The sequence below is a fragment of the Girardinichthys multiradiatus genome, chromosome 21, assembly GCF_021462225.1.
Source record: "Girardinichthys multiradiatus isolate DD_20200921_A chromosome 21, DD_fGirMul_XY1, whole genome shotgun sequence".
Classification (NCBI taxonomy): domain Eukaryota; kingdom Metazoa; phylum Chordata; class Actinopteri; order Cyprinodontiformes; family Goodeidae; genus Girardinichthys; species Girardinichthys multiradiatus.
In genome coordinates, this window is record NC_061813.1 from 33,325,085 (window position 1) to 33,341,441 (window position 16,357).

A 16,357-nucleotide genomic window follows, 5' to 3' on the forward strand; every position below is an offset into this window, starting at 1 on the left:
TAATTAAAAGCCATTTGTTTTTGAGCGCAATACATTCTTGATTCACTTGATTTCTTCAGTTGTAAGTTTATTTATTTTACTAGGGATACACGACATCTGCTTTTAACTGGCCTTAAAAGTTGGAACTCAGATCAGGAATGACATCACCAAATCAAGTGCGTTCTAATTGTACAATTCTAACCTGCAGCTGTTTTTTTACCAGACAACAGAGTGAACTTGGTCAGTGAATTCAACAGGCCTGGTTGGTCTGAGTTTCAAGCTACCAGACACCCTGGACAAAACCCTGGAAGATCCATGCACCCAATTAAGATGACCCAGTCCGTCCCTCAAAGCCTCTACTTCAAACTCCTCAGTCTCACTGTCAGGGAAATCTTAGATTTTCAAAGTGAGAATTCCCATCTCTTTGCGAGTTCAATTTTATTCATTAAGATTTCTGACTGCAACTCAAATCCCTCATTTGAGTTTCCCATTCAGGTATGCTGAATTAGTACCAGTAGCCAATCCATTGTAGCTCTGATCGTATGTTCAGGTTTGTTGTCCTGCTGAAAGCCGAACCTCCACCCTATAGTTTCAAGTCTTCTGCAGTCTCCAACAGGTTTTCTCCCTAGATTGCCCTGTATTTGGCTCCATCCATCTTTCCATCAACTCTAACCAGTTTCCATGTCCTCGCTGAAAAGCATGCCCACAGCATGACACTGCCACCACGTTTTCATTTGGTGATAGTGTGTTTAGGATGATGTGCAGCGTTAGTTTTCACCATACATAGTTTGCATGCAAGTCAAAAAGGTCCATTTGGGTCTCATCTGACCAGAACACCTTCTTCTACATGGCTTGTGGCAAACTCCCAGTGAGAAATCTATGTCTTCCTTCAAACAATAGCTTTCTTTGTGTCCCCCTTCCATTTGCAGATGATGAATTGCACAGCAGGCTTTGAGATGTTCAAAGCTTGAGATATTGTTTTATAACCTAACCCCCCTTTAAACCTTTCCATATCTTCAGTCAGGTTTTTCTGTACATTAATGTTCTCCGAGGCCTTCACTGAACAGATGCATTTATATTGAGATAAATTCCACAGGGGTGGTTGCACTGGATTTTATTTTAGGGTATCACAGTAAATGGGGTTTAAATACAAACGCATGCCACACCTTTTCAGATTTTCATTTTTAAAACACTTATGCAGGCTTTAAGTTCTTATTTAGTTATGATATATATTTTTTTATTTACGTTCTAATATAATATGCTGCTGAAACAACTCATATATATTACTAAATGAACAAAACTAACATTACTATAGGAGGAAGGACACAGAAGCATTTTGCAGTCTGCGCCCCAGTTTCGGGGTGTCGGTTTCCTTGCTTTATGGGAGGCGGAACGGGGTACCGCTGAAGCCTTTAACACGGATCTGTGGAGGGAACAAAGGACGCATTGAGAATCTGTAGACTGTAATGTAATGCAGACAAAGCACCCAGGCTCCTGTTAGGACCTCAAACACCTTTTGTTTGGAGCCTGACTAAGTCCTACTGTCAATATTCACAGACAGAGGATTGTTTACCAGCTGACCCAATGCAATGTGTGGAGAAAGGAGCTTAGAAGGATAATGCAGGTGACAACCAATGAATTTACAAATCTATTTAGAAAACTTTTAATTGTCTAAAAAAACTGATTTGTCTATTTCCCCCACCCTAGCCTTAAACAATCTGATGTATATTAAAAAGATCACCTCAATTTTCAGATGTTTGCACATGACTGGTCAATTTTAGTGATCATGAGGCCATCTAAGCACAACATGACTTTGCTGTAGAGAAAAATGCGGAGCATGCATTGGTTACCTGCTCTTGTGGTAAAATCCCTGCTGTATGGAGGCATTTGGTCCTCTTCGCGGTGCCCAGGGGACAGTGTGGGGCTCTGCTTCCCGGCAGCCACCAAATGCAGCTCTGCATGGTTTCAGAGCACTACAGGTAAAATAAATTCTGATTAAGTGTGCACATTTAATAAAAAAGCAACGCTACATGTAGTGCTCATTTTAACGTTTTAACACACCGCATGCACATCCTTGGTATTTTTACTTCTCTCCTTCTCAGTCTGTAGTTTCGGATCGTCCAGCTGCTTGCAAAGATCTGAGTAAGCCTGACTTGTTCTGTCCTGTAGGGGAAAAGATACAGGTACCTTCTTGAAACAGCTCCATAAAGTTAGCCTTCACCTTTTTACAATCTAAGTGATGACGTTACAGAGACCTTAAAGTCAGGGACTTCAGTTTAAACTGTTTAAGTAAGAAACTCAGTAAGCCAGGCAGGATTCCCTTTAACTTTTTGATTGACAGACAAAGAGAAAGAAATAAGAAAGAAAGGAGAGCAGACCAAACTGCTAACCTTAATTTATTAACTGAGTTTTAGCATCATTTTAAAGAGCGACATTTCCATCTAGTGGTCATATTTAGTCTCTGCAGCTTAAAATGAATAAATCAATTCAATTCAAAAATACTTTATTAATCCCAAAGGGAAATTAAATGTTAAATTAAATCAGCCTCCATCCATTCATTTATCCTCGGTACCAACAATATTAGCGCTGTGGAGAGGTCAGCCCAATATCTGGACCTTAATCCAATCGTAAATTTGTGAGGTGATGCCAAACATGTCATTTCAGTTGTAAAACCAGGGAATGTGGAGGAAATGTGGAACGCAGTCTACATGCCCGGGGCTGGGACAAAACTAAATATTAGTCCAGTGATTCACAGGGAAGCCAAATATCTAAACATTTTTCAATGCATACATTTTTGAGCTTGTGAAGACACTGACATTTTTTAACAGTCAAAAATTCGCCCTATTTTTTCGATTTTTGCAGCTTGGTAACAAATTTGATAATTTTTGTCTGTTTAGATTTGGAATAAAATCTGCAACGTATTTGAATGTATGGAAATTAAAACTTTTATACTGAGCTTTACAAACTTTCAAACACACTGGCATTATTTTTGCATTTGTATACATTTCTGTATCTATTTATTTTTTTTAAGTACCGTAATTGATTTCAGCCCTCATTCCTATTAAGTCATGTGGCCCCCTGGGAAAACTAACTTTCCACCCATCTGTCACAAAATTTAAAGATAACAATTCATTTATTCACTGATCAATATTCATATTCTTTTAAACATAAGGTTCTTTTCTCTTAATTAAAAAGCTTTTTTGTTTATTTTGGGCCGATCACACAGCATCACAGTTTCAGAGATGTTTTGAATTCATATTAATTCGCTTTTCATTCCATTCTCCTTTAGTTACACTTGATAAAATAACAAAATGACATATTTTGCTGATGTACTATTTCTATTTCTGCAGACCTATTTAACATGCTGAAGCCTTTTTTTAAAACATTATTACAGCATACTTAACATTTTTATAAGCATCTTAAGCAAAAAGAAAAAATGATCATGGTTTCTCTGTCATTGAGTTTGTGTGTGCATGTATCATAACAGCATAAAGTGGCATCCAGCCTAATTAACGAGCCACTGACTGGAGATCTTAGCTGAGTGTTTTAAACTCTGCTTCTAGACCTTTATTTTGACATCTTTTAGTACTTTTGTGTGTTTGCCGCCCTCTCCTTGGCTGTTTCATGTGTACTTTGGGTGAAGATTTGTTGTTTTTCTCTTTTTTGTTTCATATGTGTTTATATGTTTTTATTGATAAATAAAAAAAAAACTAAGAATATGGATGAAGTAAACATGAAATCAGCAAAAATAGACAATATTTAAATGTCAGCACAGAAGATTATTTATATTATTAAACCGGTGGAGGTCAACAGTATAAATATCCTTTTATTTGTGGGGAAATAGCCTTTAAATAGATTTAGTGTGAAACTTACAGAGGTAGTAGCCTGATGGGAAGAGGTTCCTCTGGGGTTGGCCCATTTCACAGCTGCGGTCACTCTAAGATCTGCCAGCAAAGTTTATGTTGTTACGTGACAGAAATCATGAGAGATCAGTGAGGTAATTACATGATAATGAAATGATAAATCCATGGCAATAAAATAAAACAGGCATACTGTTCGGTGGAAGTGTGTTTGCCTGTTATTTTCACCACGTGCCGCACTGGGACTTACTGGGACTCGTTTTAAAGATGTGTAAAAAAGCCTTCATCTTAACAAATTCATATTTTATTGCAGCAGCATAATTTCACCCTGAAATATGTAGAAAAATCCAGCCTTTAATTTCACCACATTTGTAAAGAAATCATTTTGCTGAACATAAATAACTGTAGCCTTAACACCCTTTTTGCCACTAGGATGGCACTTAATCCTCTATATTTTGAAAAGGTTGGACCAGGGAGAGGGATCTTTGTCCATTCCTGTTTGCACAATCTTTCAAGATTGTCCTGTGTTTTCCCTTAAATCCTCTTCTTTTCAACTCAATCCACTGGTTTTCTACAACATTGAGGACAGGGGACTGAGATGATGACAAAAGAAGGTTGTATGTGTCCGGTGAAACCATTTCCATGTATGAGCAAATATGGCGCATTGTTTTGTATCATTATTTTACCAGTTCCATGAAGTCCAACACAAACAACACATTTATCATTATTTACCACAACTACTCAACCATGTAATATGAGAGTTTCATTAACTAACCATCATTGGTATTTGAGAACTGACCGGAAGTGTGGGGGGAAACCAAGCAGGAAAACCACATTTTCAGGATCCAGACACAAACTAAAGTTTAGAGCATCACGGACCACCAGGGATGGGTTGAATGCTGTGGGTGGTGCATTCTGTGATGAAGCTGGATCTCTGCTTATTGACCGGGAGACATTATGCAGCCCTAAAAACTTGTGAAGTGCTGCGATGACATCAGTAAAATGCCTGCAGAAGTGACCAAACATAGTCACTTGCCCTAAGTCCCAGTAGTGCTTAACAAACTCCACGTTTATGTTTGTGATGGTAGGACAGAATGGGCTTTTTTCTGCATGCCTCACAAACAAACAGTTGTCATGGAGATATCATCTAATGGTTGTTACGGAGACTTGGTGACCCCAAGATGTAACTCTTTGCAGTACTTCTCTAACGGTGAACTTTGGGTATCTGTTTATCTTCCAGACCCAGGTCACAGGTTCTGGGCACGATACCAAGATAAATAAGTCCTGTCCAGCCTCTTTTGTCCTATTGCTCTAACAGGTATGGGCAAATTTCCTCACTCTATGAAGACCAACTCACATCTGCGTTAACATGTTGTGTGTTGTTCCCATTTTAAAGCGTGGCAAAGAGAAATTGGCCTCTGTGTCACTTTTTTATATCTTATTAAAAGTTCCCAGACACTCTGATCAGCTTTGAAATAAATTTATTATAAATAAAACAATACCTCTGTTACATTTTTTGTAGGAATTGTTAAAAGGGCCAATAATTGAGGCAATATTATGTCCTAATGTTGCCTCAGTGAATAAATGTCCTAAAATTAAAGTTTAAATTGGTCCGACTCCATCCAGTGGTAGATTATGCTACTGAAATTTAAGGTTTTTTACACTACTGTACCATTGGTGTGTATAATTGTGCAGGATGCTGTATTTGTGAACGAATTATTGTACAGAAGTCATGCAGAACTTATTGATCGTTATTGTGGCTATTTTTAGTTGTCTCACCGACCATGATTAAACGTTTAAAAACTTAAGCATTGAATCTCCACTGCGCGGCGTGAAGCTCCACAATATTCGATGTGTTTCTGTCTCCTTTTCTTAATGGTGTCTGTAAACCGGCATCTTTACAAATTTTTAACAGCACACTTTCTAAAATCATTTTAGCAGATATTATTTTATTGCATGCTGTGGGAGAGGTTTCTATTAAGCTCCTACAGAAAAAGAAATCAATAGATCTGTTCTGCATCACAGACAGGCTCCACCAACAGTAAAAAAGGAGGCTTTCTGTGGGAGCCACAGCTATCCATTTAGCTCCTACTGTAGTAAAGCCCACTCACAATAAGCAGTCTCCCCCCAGGCCTCCTATGAGTGGATTTCTATGCTGTGTGTGTGTGTGTGTGTGAGCGGAGGAGGTGGCATCGCCATGGAGGCAGGGACTTCTGTACCTACTTTCAGCCTGATGACAGAGCTCATTCAGTGGTAATATCTTACACAATTTTTCTATCACAATTACAGATTCAGCCGCCTATAGTCAATAATTTCTCTGAAATTATAGCAGCAGGTCTTTAGCAGTTTGTTTCTAGAAACTGAAATATTTTCTCTGTATGTTCTCTATAAAATACCCCAAGCTCAGATTGGATGAGATTGGATAAGTAAACCCCCAACAGGTTTATTTCCAGAATTTAGGTAGGTGCACATATCTTTGTGGGTTTGCAGCTTGCAGAGCTCTGTGAGATGTTCAGAGCTTGGGAGATTGTTTTACAATCTAATCCTGCTTTAAAACCTCTTCTCTAACAAACCTCTCAGGCCTTCATGAGACAGCTGGATTTATACCGAGATGAAATAACACACTGGTGGACTCTATTTACTAGTGAGGTGACATTTGCAGTGGGTTTTATTTCTGGGTATCAGAGAAAAGGGGTTTCTTACAAATGCACGCCACACGTTTCCAATTTTTATTTGTAAAAATATAAAAACCATGTATGCTTTTCCTTCCGCTTAACAATTATACTCTATTTTGGGTTGAATAAAAAGAATTGCACACACAGCGGCTGGGATGAAGATCAGCTCCTCCAAGTCAGAGGCCATGGTTCTCGACCGGAAAAGGGTGGCTTGTCCTCTTCAGGTTGGAGGGGAGTTCCTGCCTCAAGTGGAGGAGTTTAAGTATCTCGGGGTCTTGTTCACGAGAGAGGGAAGAATGGAGCGGGAGATCGACAGACGGATCGCTGCGGCTGCCGCAGTAATGGGGGCGCTGTGCCGGTCCGTTGTGGTGAAGAGAGAGCTGAGCCAAAAAGCAAAGCTCTTGATTTACCGGTCGGTCTACGTTCCTACCCTCACCTATGGCCATGAACTTTGGGTCATGACCGAAAGAACGAGATCCCGAATACAAACGGCTGAAATGAACTTCCTCTGTAGGGTGGCCGGGCACTCGCTTAGAGATAGGGTGAGGAGCTCGACCATCCGGGAGGAGCTCAGAGCCGCTGCTCCTCCACATCAAGAGGAGCTAGTTGAGGTGGCTCGGGCATCTATACCGGATGCCTCCTGGACGCCTTCCTCGGGAGGTGTTCCAGGCACGTCCCACTGGGAGGAGGCCCAGGACACACTGGAGGGACTATGTCTCTCGGCTGGCCTGGGAACGCCTTGGGCTCCCCCTGGAGGAACTGGAGGAGGTGTCTGGAGAGAGGGACGTCTGGGTGTCTCTGCTGAGTCTGCTGCCCCCGCGACCCGGTCCCAGATAAAGCGGAAGATGACGAGTACGAGTAAAAAGAATTGCATTTTGTTTTTATAATGTGACAAAAAGTTTAAGAGTTATGATGCTTCTGAAGGACACAGTAGTTCATTCGGCATCATCTCTCTTTGTTTTAGCAGCACTGTGGATGGATAATTGTATTGGCTTCATGATTCAGGTGTTTCCAGAACAAATGAATCGGAGCAAGTGACTAACAGACCGTGAATGATCTCCCTGAGAGAGTCCGCCTCGTCACCATCACTCAGCTGCCTGCGTGCTACCTGGAGGCAGAGACAGCCAATAAACCGCAGACTTTAGCTTCTAGAAATTGCCATAATTGAGTGATTAACAGTGATGATGTCAAATGATAGAATTTTCTCCCTTTTCTTTGGAACACAACCAACTTCATTCACACACGTCGGTGAGGCTGTGACTCACCAGAGCCCTGGCCTTGGGCTTTGTCTTTGGCATCTGTGCGGCAGCTGTCCCCGCTGGATGACAAAACGATGACGGAGAGTGAGAGAGATGCCTGGAGTAAAAACATGTTCCCTTATCAAAAGAGTGAACCTGCCTTCATCTTTTGCCCGCTCCATGTCCTCCCCTGTTACATAGACCACGTCGTCCTCACGTTCCACCTCATCGTGATAATGATGGGCCCTGAAATCATCCACTTAATTCACTAACTACATTTCAGGAGGATTATTGGACTGTATGCAACTTACATGCAGACTCCACAATCCCTGCAAACATAAGAGGAAAGCTGCAAGGACACTTTGGGCCCGGATGCCGCCAGTCCGGCCTTACTGTTGCTGGACTCCACAAGTCTCACTTCCACATTTCTCCTGACCTGAGGAGATCCGATCATCTAATGTCACCATAACATACAGTGGATTTCCAAACTGTGCACACCTCTGTTAAAATGTCAGGATTTTTGTGATTTAAAAAATGAGATCACAGCAAATTATTTCAAAACCTTTTCCACCCTTCATGTGACAACGCAAAATGGAAAAGCAAAATGGAAAAGCAAATAAAACGGTAAAAACCTGATTCCATAAGTGTACCCTCCCTCAGCCAAATGTTAGTTATCTGCACCTTTTAATCCAATGCCAACATTCAGTCTTCTAAAATCTATTATAGTGAATCTGATATACCTTAAATAAAGTTAAACTGTTTTTAGTTTCGCCTAAATGACTCTGGAAATTAAAAGTGACATTTTGACATGAGAAACGTTCAGGAACCCTTGAATGGATGGATGGACGGACAGACAGACAGACAGACAGACGGACGGACGGACGGATGTTGTCCAGCTCTACAGCCCATCCAGAGTCACCAAGATCATTTGGCAGTTTCCCTTCATGAAAAAGGAAGAATAAACTTATCTATACTCAGAAAATTGTGAAAGATTTAAGCAGTTTGGATGCTTCTGGCTCATGCGGAGTTTTCAACTGGTCTTCAGACTGGTAGGCCTACAGGACCAAATCATGGCCCCCAAAGCCTCCAGCACCACCATGAAGGCAGCTCAACAGAAAGGCCACATTGCATCTTTGAGACAAAAGTAGCATCCTTTCACCAACACAAAAATCCCATAAACAAAACAAATCAAATGTCTGATGTAGACTCACTGGTCTTAATATTGTTCACTTTCTCCAAATTTAGATTGGTGTGATTGCTCATCTTTTCTTCTTCACACAATAGACCACAAACAATGGCACTTTGAAAAAGACATATGACAAAAAAGACATTTCTTGAATTGCGCCGCTCATGGTGGCAGCAGGTTGGAGTAGCTCTGTTACTTTTGATTCTGATTTATTCTTTTTTGGGAACTATTCCTCTTGTGGTTGATACAGTTGATTTTTTTTGGACAACTGTCCTCTCCGGTGTCGGATGCTGTGCAGCTTGGAGGATTTTTCCAAATACTTTTCTACTTTTGGACATTTGTTATGATGCATTGCCATGGCAACGGGGTTGTTTCTTACAACCGGGAGCAGTTGATTAATATCTCAAAAGCTCAAGTAATACTTCAACTACAACCCCAAATCCCTAATGAGATGAAAAGGAGACGCCGTGGATGCAGAGCAGGAGCTAAGAGAAGAGAGAGAAGGAGGAAGTTCAAACCATCTCTTCCGTCGATTATGATGGGCAATGTGAGATCGTTGGGAAACAAGTTGGATGAACTCCAAGCCCTACAAAGGACCCAGCCAGAGTACCGGGCATGCAGTATTGTGTTTTACTGAGACATGGCTGCAGGATCATATCCCCGACTCCAGCGTCTCTCTGACGGGCTTTTTAACCATACGAGCAGACAGAGATTTAAAGAGGAGCGGCAAATGTAAAGGAGGTGGACTGGCAGTACTTGTGAACAACAGATGGTGTCATCCAGGACACGTTACTGTGAAGTGACATCTCTGCAGTCCAGATATTGAACTGTTGGCAGTAAGTTTTCGTCCATATTATTGTGTACCCCGCCTCTCGCCCATAGACTGCTGGAGATGGGCTGCACGGTGGCGCAGTTGGTAGCACTGTTGCCCGGGGGTCTTTCTGCAGGGAGTTTGCATGTTCTCCCCGTGCATGCATGGGTTCTCACCGGGTACTCCGGCTTCCTCCCACAGTTCAAAGACATGCCTGTTAGGTTAATTGGTCTTAGGTGTATGAATGAGTGTGTGCATGGTTGTTTGTGTGTTGCCCTGCGATGGACTGGCAACCTGTTCAGGGTGTACCCCGCCTCTCGCCCATAGACTGCTGGAGATAGGCACCAGCTCCCCCGCGACCCACTATAGAATAAGCGGTAGAAAATGACTGACTGACTGAGTATTTACCCAGAGAGTTCACCAGTGTTATTTTGGCAACAGTATGCGTTCCACCTTTAGCTGTTGCTGACACTGCATGTGATGCCATCAGCTCCGTTGTTGCTAAGCTACAGACACAAAACCCCAATGCTTTTGTGGCAATTTCTGGTGATTTTAACCATGCTTCACTCTCTGCTACACTTCCAATGTTTCAACAGTTTGTCAGCTGCTCTCCCAGAGAAAATAAAACATTGTATTTGTTTTATGCAAATGTCAAGGACTCATACACCTCTACAGCAAGACCTCCTCTAGGCAAATCAGATCACAATCTTGTTTTTCTCTGCTCGAAATATAAGCCCCTTGTCCAGAGACAACCTGTAATAAAGAGGACTGTGAGAAGATGGTCACAGGAAGCTGAAGAAGCTCTGCAAGGTTGCTTTGAAGCTACAGACTGGGACGCACTGTGCCAGCCACATGGAGAGGACATCAATGCCATGACTGAGTGTGTAACCGCCTATATAAACTTCTGTGTGGATAACATCATCCCCACCAGAACCGTGAGATGCTTCCCCAAATAACAAACCCTGGATCACCAGTGACCTGAAGGACCTGCTTAACAAGAAAAAAAGAGCCTTCAGAGAGGGAGACAGAGAATTATTGAGGATTTTACAGAAGCAACTTAAAGTCAAGATAAGAGACAGCAAGGAGGTGTACAAGAAGAAGCTGGAGAGCAAGCTCCAGCAAAACAATATCAGAGATGTGTGGACAGGGATGAAGAAGATCACAGGTTTCAAGCAGAAGGATGATCGGACCGATGAAGGTCTGGACAGAGCCAATGAACTGAACACATTCTTCAATAGGTTCAGTTCAGAAACAAGCTTCGCATCCTCCTCTCCTGCTCACAGCCAAACAGACATTCCACCCTCCTTTGACCCACAGGACCCACAGCTGTCCAGTAACACCTCAAATTTTTTATCTTCCACCTCAGGCTTAGACCCTTCTGCTTCTACATGTTTGCCTTCAACCATATCAGAAGATGCTGTTGCTTCTTTTGCTTCCCCCTTCCACCTGTGTGTCTCAAGAAGTCAGGTGAAGAGACAACTGGAGAGACTGAATAGGAATGAGGCTGCAGGTCCAGATCATGTCAGCCCTAGAGTCCTGAAGGGCTGTGCAGAGCAGCTCTGTAGGATTCTGCAGTACCTCTTCAACCTTAGTCTGGCCCAGAAGAAGGTTCCGGCGTTGTGGAAGACCTCCTGTCTTGTTCCGGTACCAAAGAAAACTCACCCATCAGTCCTCAATGACTATAGACCTGTTGCCCTGACATCTCACATCACGAAGGTCCTAGAGAGACTCCTGTTGGCCCACCTGAGTAAGCAAACAATGAAAACATCAGGACCCCCTTCAGTTTGCTTATCGCTGTGGAGTTGGAGTTGAAGATCCCATCATCCACCTGCTTCAACAAACCCACTGTCATCTGGACAAAGCCAGCAGCACTGTGAGGATCATGTTCTTTGATTTCTCCAGTGCATTTAATACAATCCAACCTTATTTGCTTTGTCAGAAACTCCAGAAGACTCAGGTGGAGGCCTCAACAATCTCCTGGATCAAAGACTATCTGACAAACAGACCACAGGTTGTGAGACTGAAGGGTTGTGAGTCTAACCAGGTAGTCAGCAGCACAGGAGCACCACAAGGGACTGTACTCTCACCATTCCTTTTCACTCTGTACACCTCAGACTTCCAGTACAAGACAGACTCCTGTCATCTGCAGAAATATTCGGATGATTCTGCAGTCGTGGGGTGGATCAGAGATGGACAAGAAGCTGAGTACAGGAAGGTGGTGGACCGCTTTGTGGCATGGTGTGGAAATAATCATCTCATCTTGAACGTGACTAAAACAAAGGAGATGATTGTAGATTTTAAGAGAAACAGGAATAAGTCAAAAACTATTTCCATCATGGGAGAAGAAGTGGAGGTGGTGGAGGAGTATAAATACCTCAGTGTTCACCTGGACAACAGACTAGAGTAGAGATGCAACTGTGAAGCCATCTACAAGAAGGGACAGAGCAGACTGTACTTCTTGAGGAAGCTTAGGTCCTTTGGTGTTTGCAGCAAGATGCTGCATATCTTCTATAAGTCTGTTGTGGAAAGTGTGATCTCTTCTGCCATCATCTGCTGGGGAAGCAGCATCAGAGCCAGGGACTTAAAAAAGCTCAACAAGCTGATAAAAAAGGCTGGCTCTGTTCTGGGGACTCCTCTGGAACCTCTGGAGATCATTGTGGAAAGACGGATTCTTCATAAAATGAAGAACATTATGGAGAACCCTGAGCATCCTCTTCATGAGACTGTCCTACAACAACAGAGTGTCTTCAGTCAGAGGCTTCTTCAGATCTGCTGTAAGACGGAGCGCTACAGGAGATCCTTCCTGCCCACAGCCATCAGCATCTACAACGGCTCTTTGAAGAAACCTTCATAATATGAGCTATAACAACATTTAATTTCCCTTTGGGATTAATAAAGTATTTTTTAATTGAACTGAATATGAGCCATTTAATTCTTGCAGGACTAACCGTTAATAATTGGATGTTGACCCAGATCATCTGATGCATCTGACCTCTGCAGTTTTTACTCAGTTTCAGTTTAATGATTCGTGTGATTCCAATATATTCACCACTTTACATTTAAATATAAAAAGATAGGAGCTACTACTGTCTTTAACGTTTTACTTTTCTTTCCCATAGAAAGTACTCCTGGATCAGTGCTTCTGTGTTCTTTTGTCCCTCTGCTTTGTTCTCTCAAATCCCCAGTCGGTCGTGGCAGATGGCCGCTCTGAACCTGGTTCTGGTTCTGCTGGAGGTTTCTTCCTGCTAAAGCGGAGTTTTCCTTTCCAATGTCGCTACATGCATGCTCAGTATGAGGGATCGCTGCAAGGTCAATGTCCACTGTCTCTACATGCTCATCCAGGAGGAGTGAATGCTGCAAGTCCCTGACTCAATGCAATCTGCTGGGTTTCCTTACACAGAAATATTTTTTAATTCATTTGAATAATAAACTGAATTTGACGGCACTGTTTGATAACTAGGATCAATTGGAATGTATGTACCAGACTTGATATCTGTATGATTCCAATGAATTGACTTTGTTAAGTGCCTTGAGACAACAGGTGTTGTGAATTGGCGCTATATAAATGAACTGAACTGAATTGAATTTATCACCCCGACTCTAATGTCAATGACTTTAATGATAGTCTGTCTAAGACACTTGACCTGGTTCAGAAGAATAAACTTATTAGGAGATTTCACCATTAATCTCTTCAACAGTAACTTGGATTAATATGCTGGAGATTTTTCAAATATTCTTTATTCAAATGATTTTTGTTCATTTATTAATAAAGCTACAAGGGTTAGTGACAACTCAGCAACTTTGATTGATAATGTCGTGATGTAATGTAATGAAATCTGGGGTTTTGCTTTTAAACTTGTCTGACCATTTTGCCTTATTCCAGCTGTCTTTGGTGAAGGAAAACAGAGCTAAACATACAAAGAATTAGATTTATAAAAGAATCACGAACAAGTTAAATATTAATAAATAATTAAAAATACAGCCTAGAGTCCTAGAACACACTTTATGAGAAAAACAATGCTGAATTGGCTTATCAACAGGTTATCAAGCAGTTATGGAAATCCTAAATGCCCTCATGATTTCCATTGGTAGATTTTCTGTGACAGTTTCAGATGCAGAAGTTCATATTTGACCACATTTTTATAAAAGATTAAAAATCTTTGACATTTTTTCTCACCTATGAGGGGCAGGGTGTGTTAATGTGGTAATTTGCAGTATTACCTGTACTACTCACCAGTGCAGAATGAGCTGGGCACTGAGAACAGTGTGTTTGTGAGATTCCCTCAAACTCCATCTTTCACCCTAAACAGACAGGTGCATTCATTCATACACCACAAACAGAACTTCAAACATAAATCACATCACAATCAACATCTCCAATACTTTTAAACTGAATTTTAAAAGGTTTGCCGACCTTCAAAACTAAACATTTAGTCCATTTCAACACGTCTAACTCTAAAAAACTAGAAATAGTTCTCACTACTTGATGCTGAAAACATTTACAGATTTACCTTGAAAGTTTCGGCTTTTCGGTGGCTTTTAAAAGGTTGAAAATAACAAATAGCGAGGCAGACGGAGGTACAATGCCAGCAGGCAGGTAAACGTTTAGTTTGTATGCGTTCAAATTTCTGAGAAAAACAAAAACATGAAGAGAAAACGTCGAATCAGACGTCATCTGCGTCATTAACCATCACGGCGCTGTGTTTGTTCGTCACTAGAGGGCGCTCCGCAGCTAAAACAGAAACTCCAGGCTGATCACAAACAAATTATGCCGAATAAGAATAAATATCTATCTATCTATCTATCTATCTATCTATCTATCTATCTATCTATCTATCTATCTATCTATCTATCTATCTATCTATCTATCTATCTATCTATCTATCTATCTATCTATCTATCTATCTATCTATCTATCTATCTATCTATCTATCTATCTATCTATCTATCTATCTATCTATCTATCTATCTATCTATCTATCTATCTATCTATCTATCTATCTATCTATCTATCTATCTATCTATCTATCTATCTATCTATCTATCTATCTATCTATCTATCTATCTATCTATCTATATGTAGACCAACACAAACTGTAAAACTAAATAATTTTCTTCATATTTTACAATAAATTAATAAATAAATCACCTGAAGAGTGTGGCTTGTGTTTGTATTCAGTCATGAATAAAGAATGCTTCCCTGTCCCTGCTGAAGAAAAACATCCCCACAGCAGCATTCTGCCAACACCATGCCTCACGGTGTGTTCAGGGTGTTAGTTTGTCTCCACATGTAATTCTTTGGATGTAGGTCACAGCACAAAAATGTTGGTCTCTGTTGAATGAAGCCACCTTTTACACACGTTTGCTGTGTTCCCTACATAGCTTGTGGCAAAGACCTTCTATGGCTTTCTGTGAGATGTTTATATCTTGAGGTATTGTTTTATAACCTAAACCTGCATTTTCCCTGACATCTCTGTTGTGTTTCTTGGTCTCCGTGATGCTGTTTGTCGTCCTAAGGACTTCACAGATTTATGTCGAGGTGAAATTACACACATGTGGACTCTATTTACTAATAAGGCAACTTCTTGAAGCTCCCAATTGCCCTGGATTTTATTTCAGGGTCTCAGAGTAGTGCACCACATTTTTCAGATTTTTATTTGTCCAAAATTTTGAAAACCATGCTTCATTTTCCTTCCACGTCGCTATTATGCTCTGCCTTGAACTTGGTCTTTGACATAAAATTCGATGAAATTTGCAGTTGTAATGTGACAAAATGAGGAAAAGCTCAAGAGGAATGAATATTTCTGTAAAGCTCTGTATATTAATTGCATAGAAATATAGCATCAAATTACTTACTTCTTGTACAAATGGTCTTCTGATGCACATAAGTATATTAAAAGATCTACAGTTGAAACAAGATATTCACATACAGTTTATAAAAAGACACGGTTTTCTTACCTTCTGATTTTAAATCAAATATTTCCTGTTTCAGGTCCTTTTGAATCACTAAAATAATTTAGATTTGCTAAATTTCACAGTAGGAGATTAATTTTATTTGAGATTATTATATTTAGCGCTTTAAGATAAAATCCAAAAAATGGACATCAGTGATTAAAATGATCCAAAATTGCATATGGTGTCTGACAGTGAATAAGAGACTCAGGCCCAGAGCATCACTTTCACAGAGCGTCTTTGTTTGCGTCTTCAAATGGCAGCCTGACAGGATGAATAAGGGAACTTCACAGACAAGCGGCTTCCTCTGAGCCAAAGGCGTCCCCTAATTGGGAGAGAAGTGTCATCAGGCTGCTGGAGTTGATCACAACAGTGTGAGAAGACAACTGCAGCCAGACAGGACTCAGCTATTCTTCAATCAACACATTTTCTTAGCACATTGTGCCCAGAAAACTCCTCATCCAAGATCACATTTTTATATTCCTGCTGTTAGTGAGAGGAGATAATTACTGCGGATCTGTTTTTCGTCTTTTCTGCATCTTTGGTACTGCTGTGTTTAAACATGGAAAGACGCAACAAATCCAGTCGTGCTAAGAAATATCAAACAAGCTCCAGCAGGGAAGGGAGGAGTTCAGGCTGAGGGGTTCAATGACAGT

The 16,357-nt window shown here is 40.9% G+C and overlaps 1 protein-coding gene across 3 annotated transcripts; it reads right to left on the reverse strand.

Moving 5' to 3' along the window:
* Positions 1 to 1,078: 1,078 nt before the first annotated feature.
* On the reverse strand, positions 1,079 to 14,447 carry LOC124857809. Of its 3 annotated transcripts, none has more exons than XM_047349279.1 (10): positions 14,261 to 14,447; positions 13,984 to 14,051; positions 8,064 to 8,188; positions 7,913 to 7,998; positions 7,780 to 7,832; positions 7,562 to 7,622; positions 3,853 to 3,923; positions 2,041 to 2,142; positions 1,830 to 1,934; positions 1,079 to 1,402 (listed from the first exon to the last, which is right to left on the reverse strand). In XM_047349279.1, the coding sequence occupies exons 2-10, from the start codon at positions 14,041 to 14,043 to the stop codon at positions 1,358 to 1,360; spliced, it is 708 nt and encodes a 235-aa protein (XP_047205235.1). In that variant the 5' UTR covers positions 14,044 to 14,051; positions 14,261 to 14,447; the 3' UTR covers positions 1,079 to 1,357. The 3 variants fall into 3 exon arrangements, with proteins under 3 accessions (XP_047205235.1, XP_047205234.1, XP_047205236.1); XM_047349278.1 differs by having other exon boundaries at positions 1,830 to 1,952; positions 14,261 to 14,441; XM_047349280.1 differs by having other exon boundaries at positions 1,830 to 1,952; positions 13,971 to 14,051; positions 14,261 to 14,440.
* Positions 14,448 to 16,357: the final 1,910 nt, after the last annotated feature.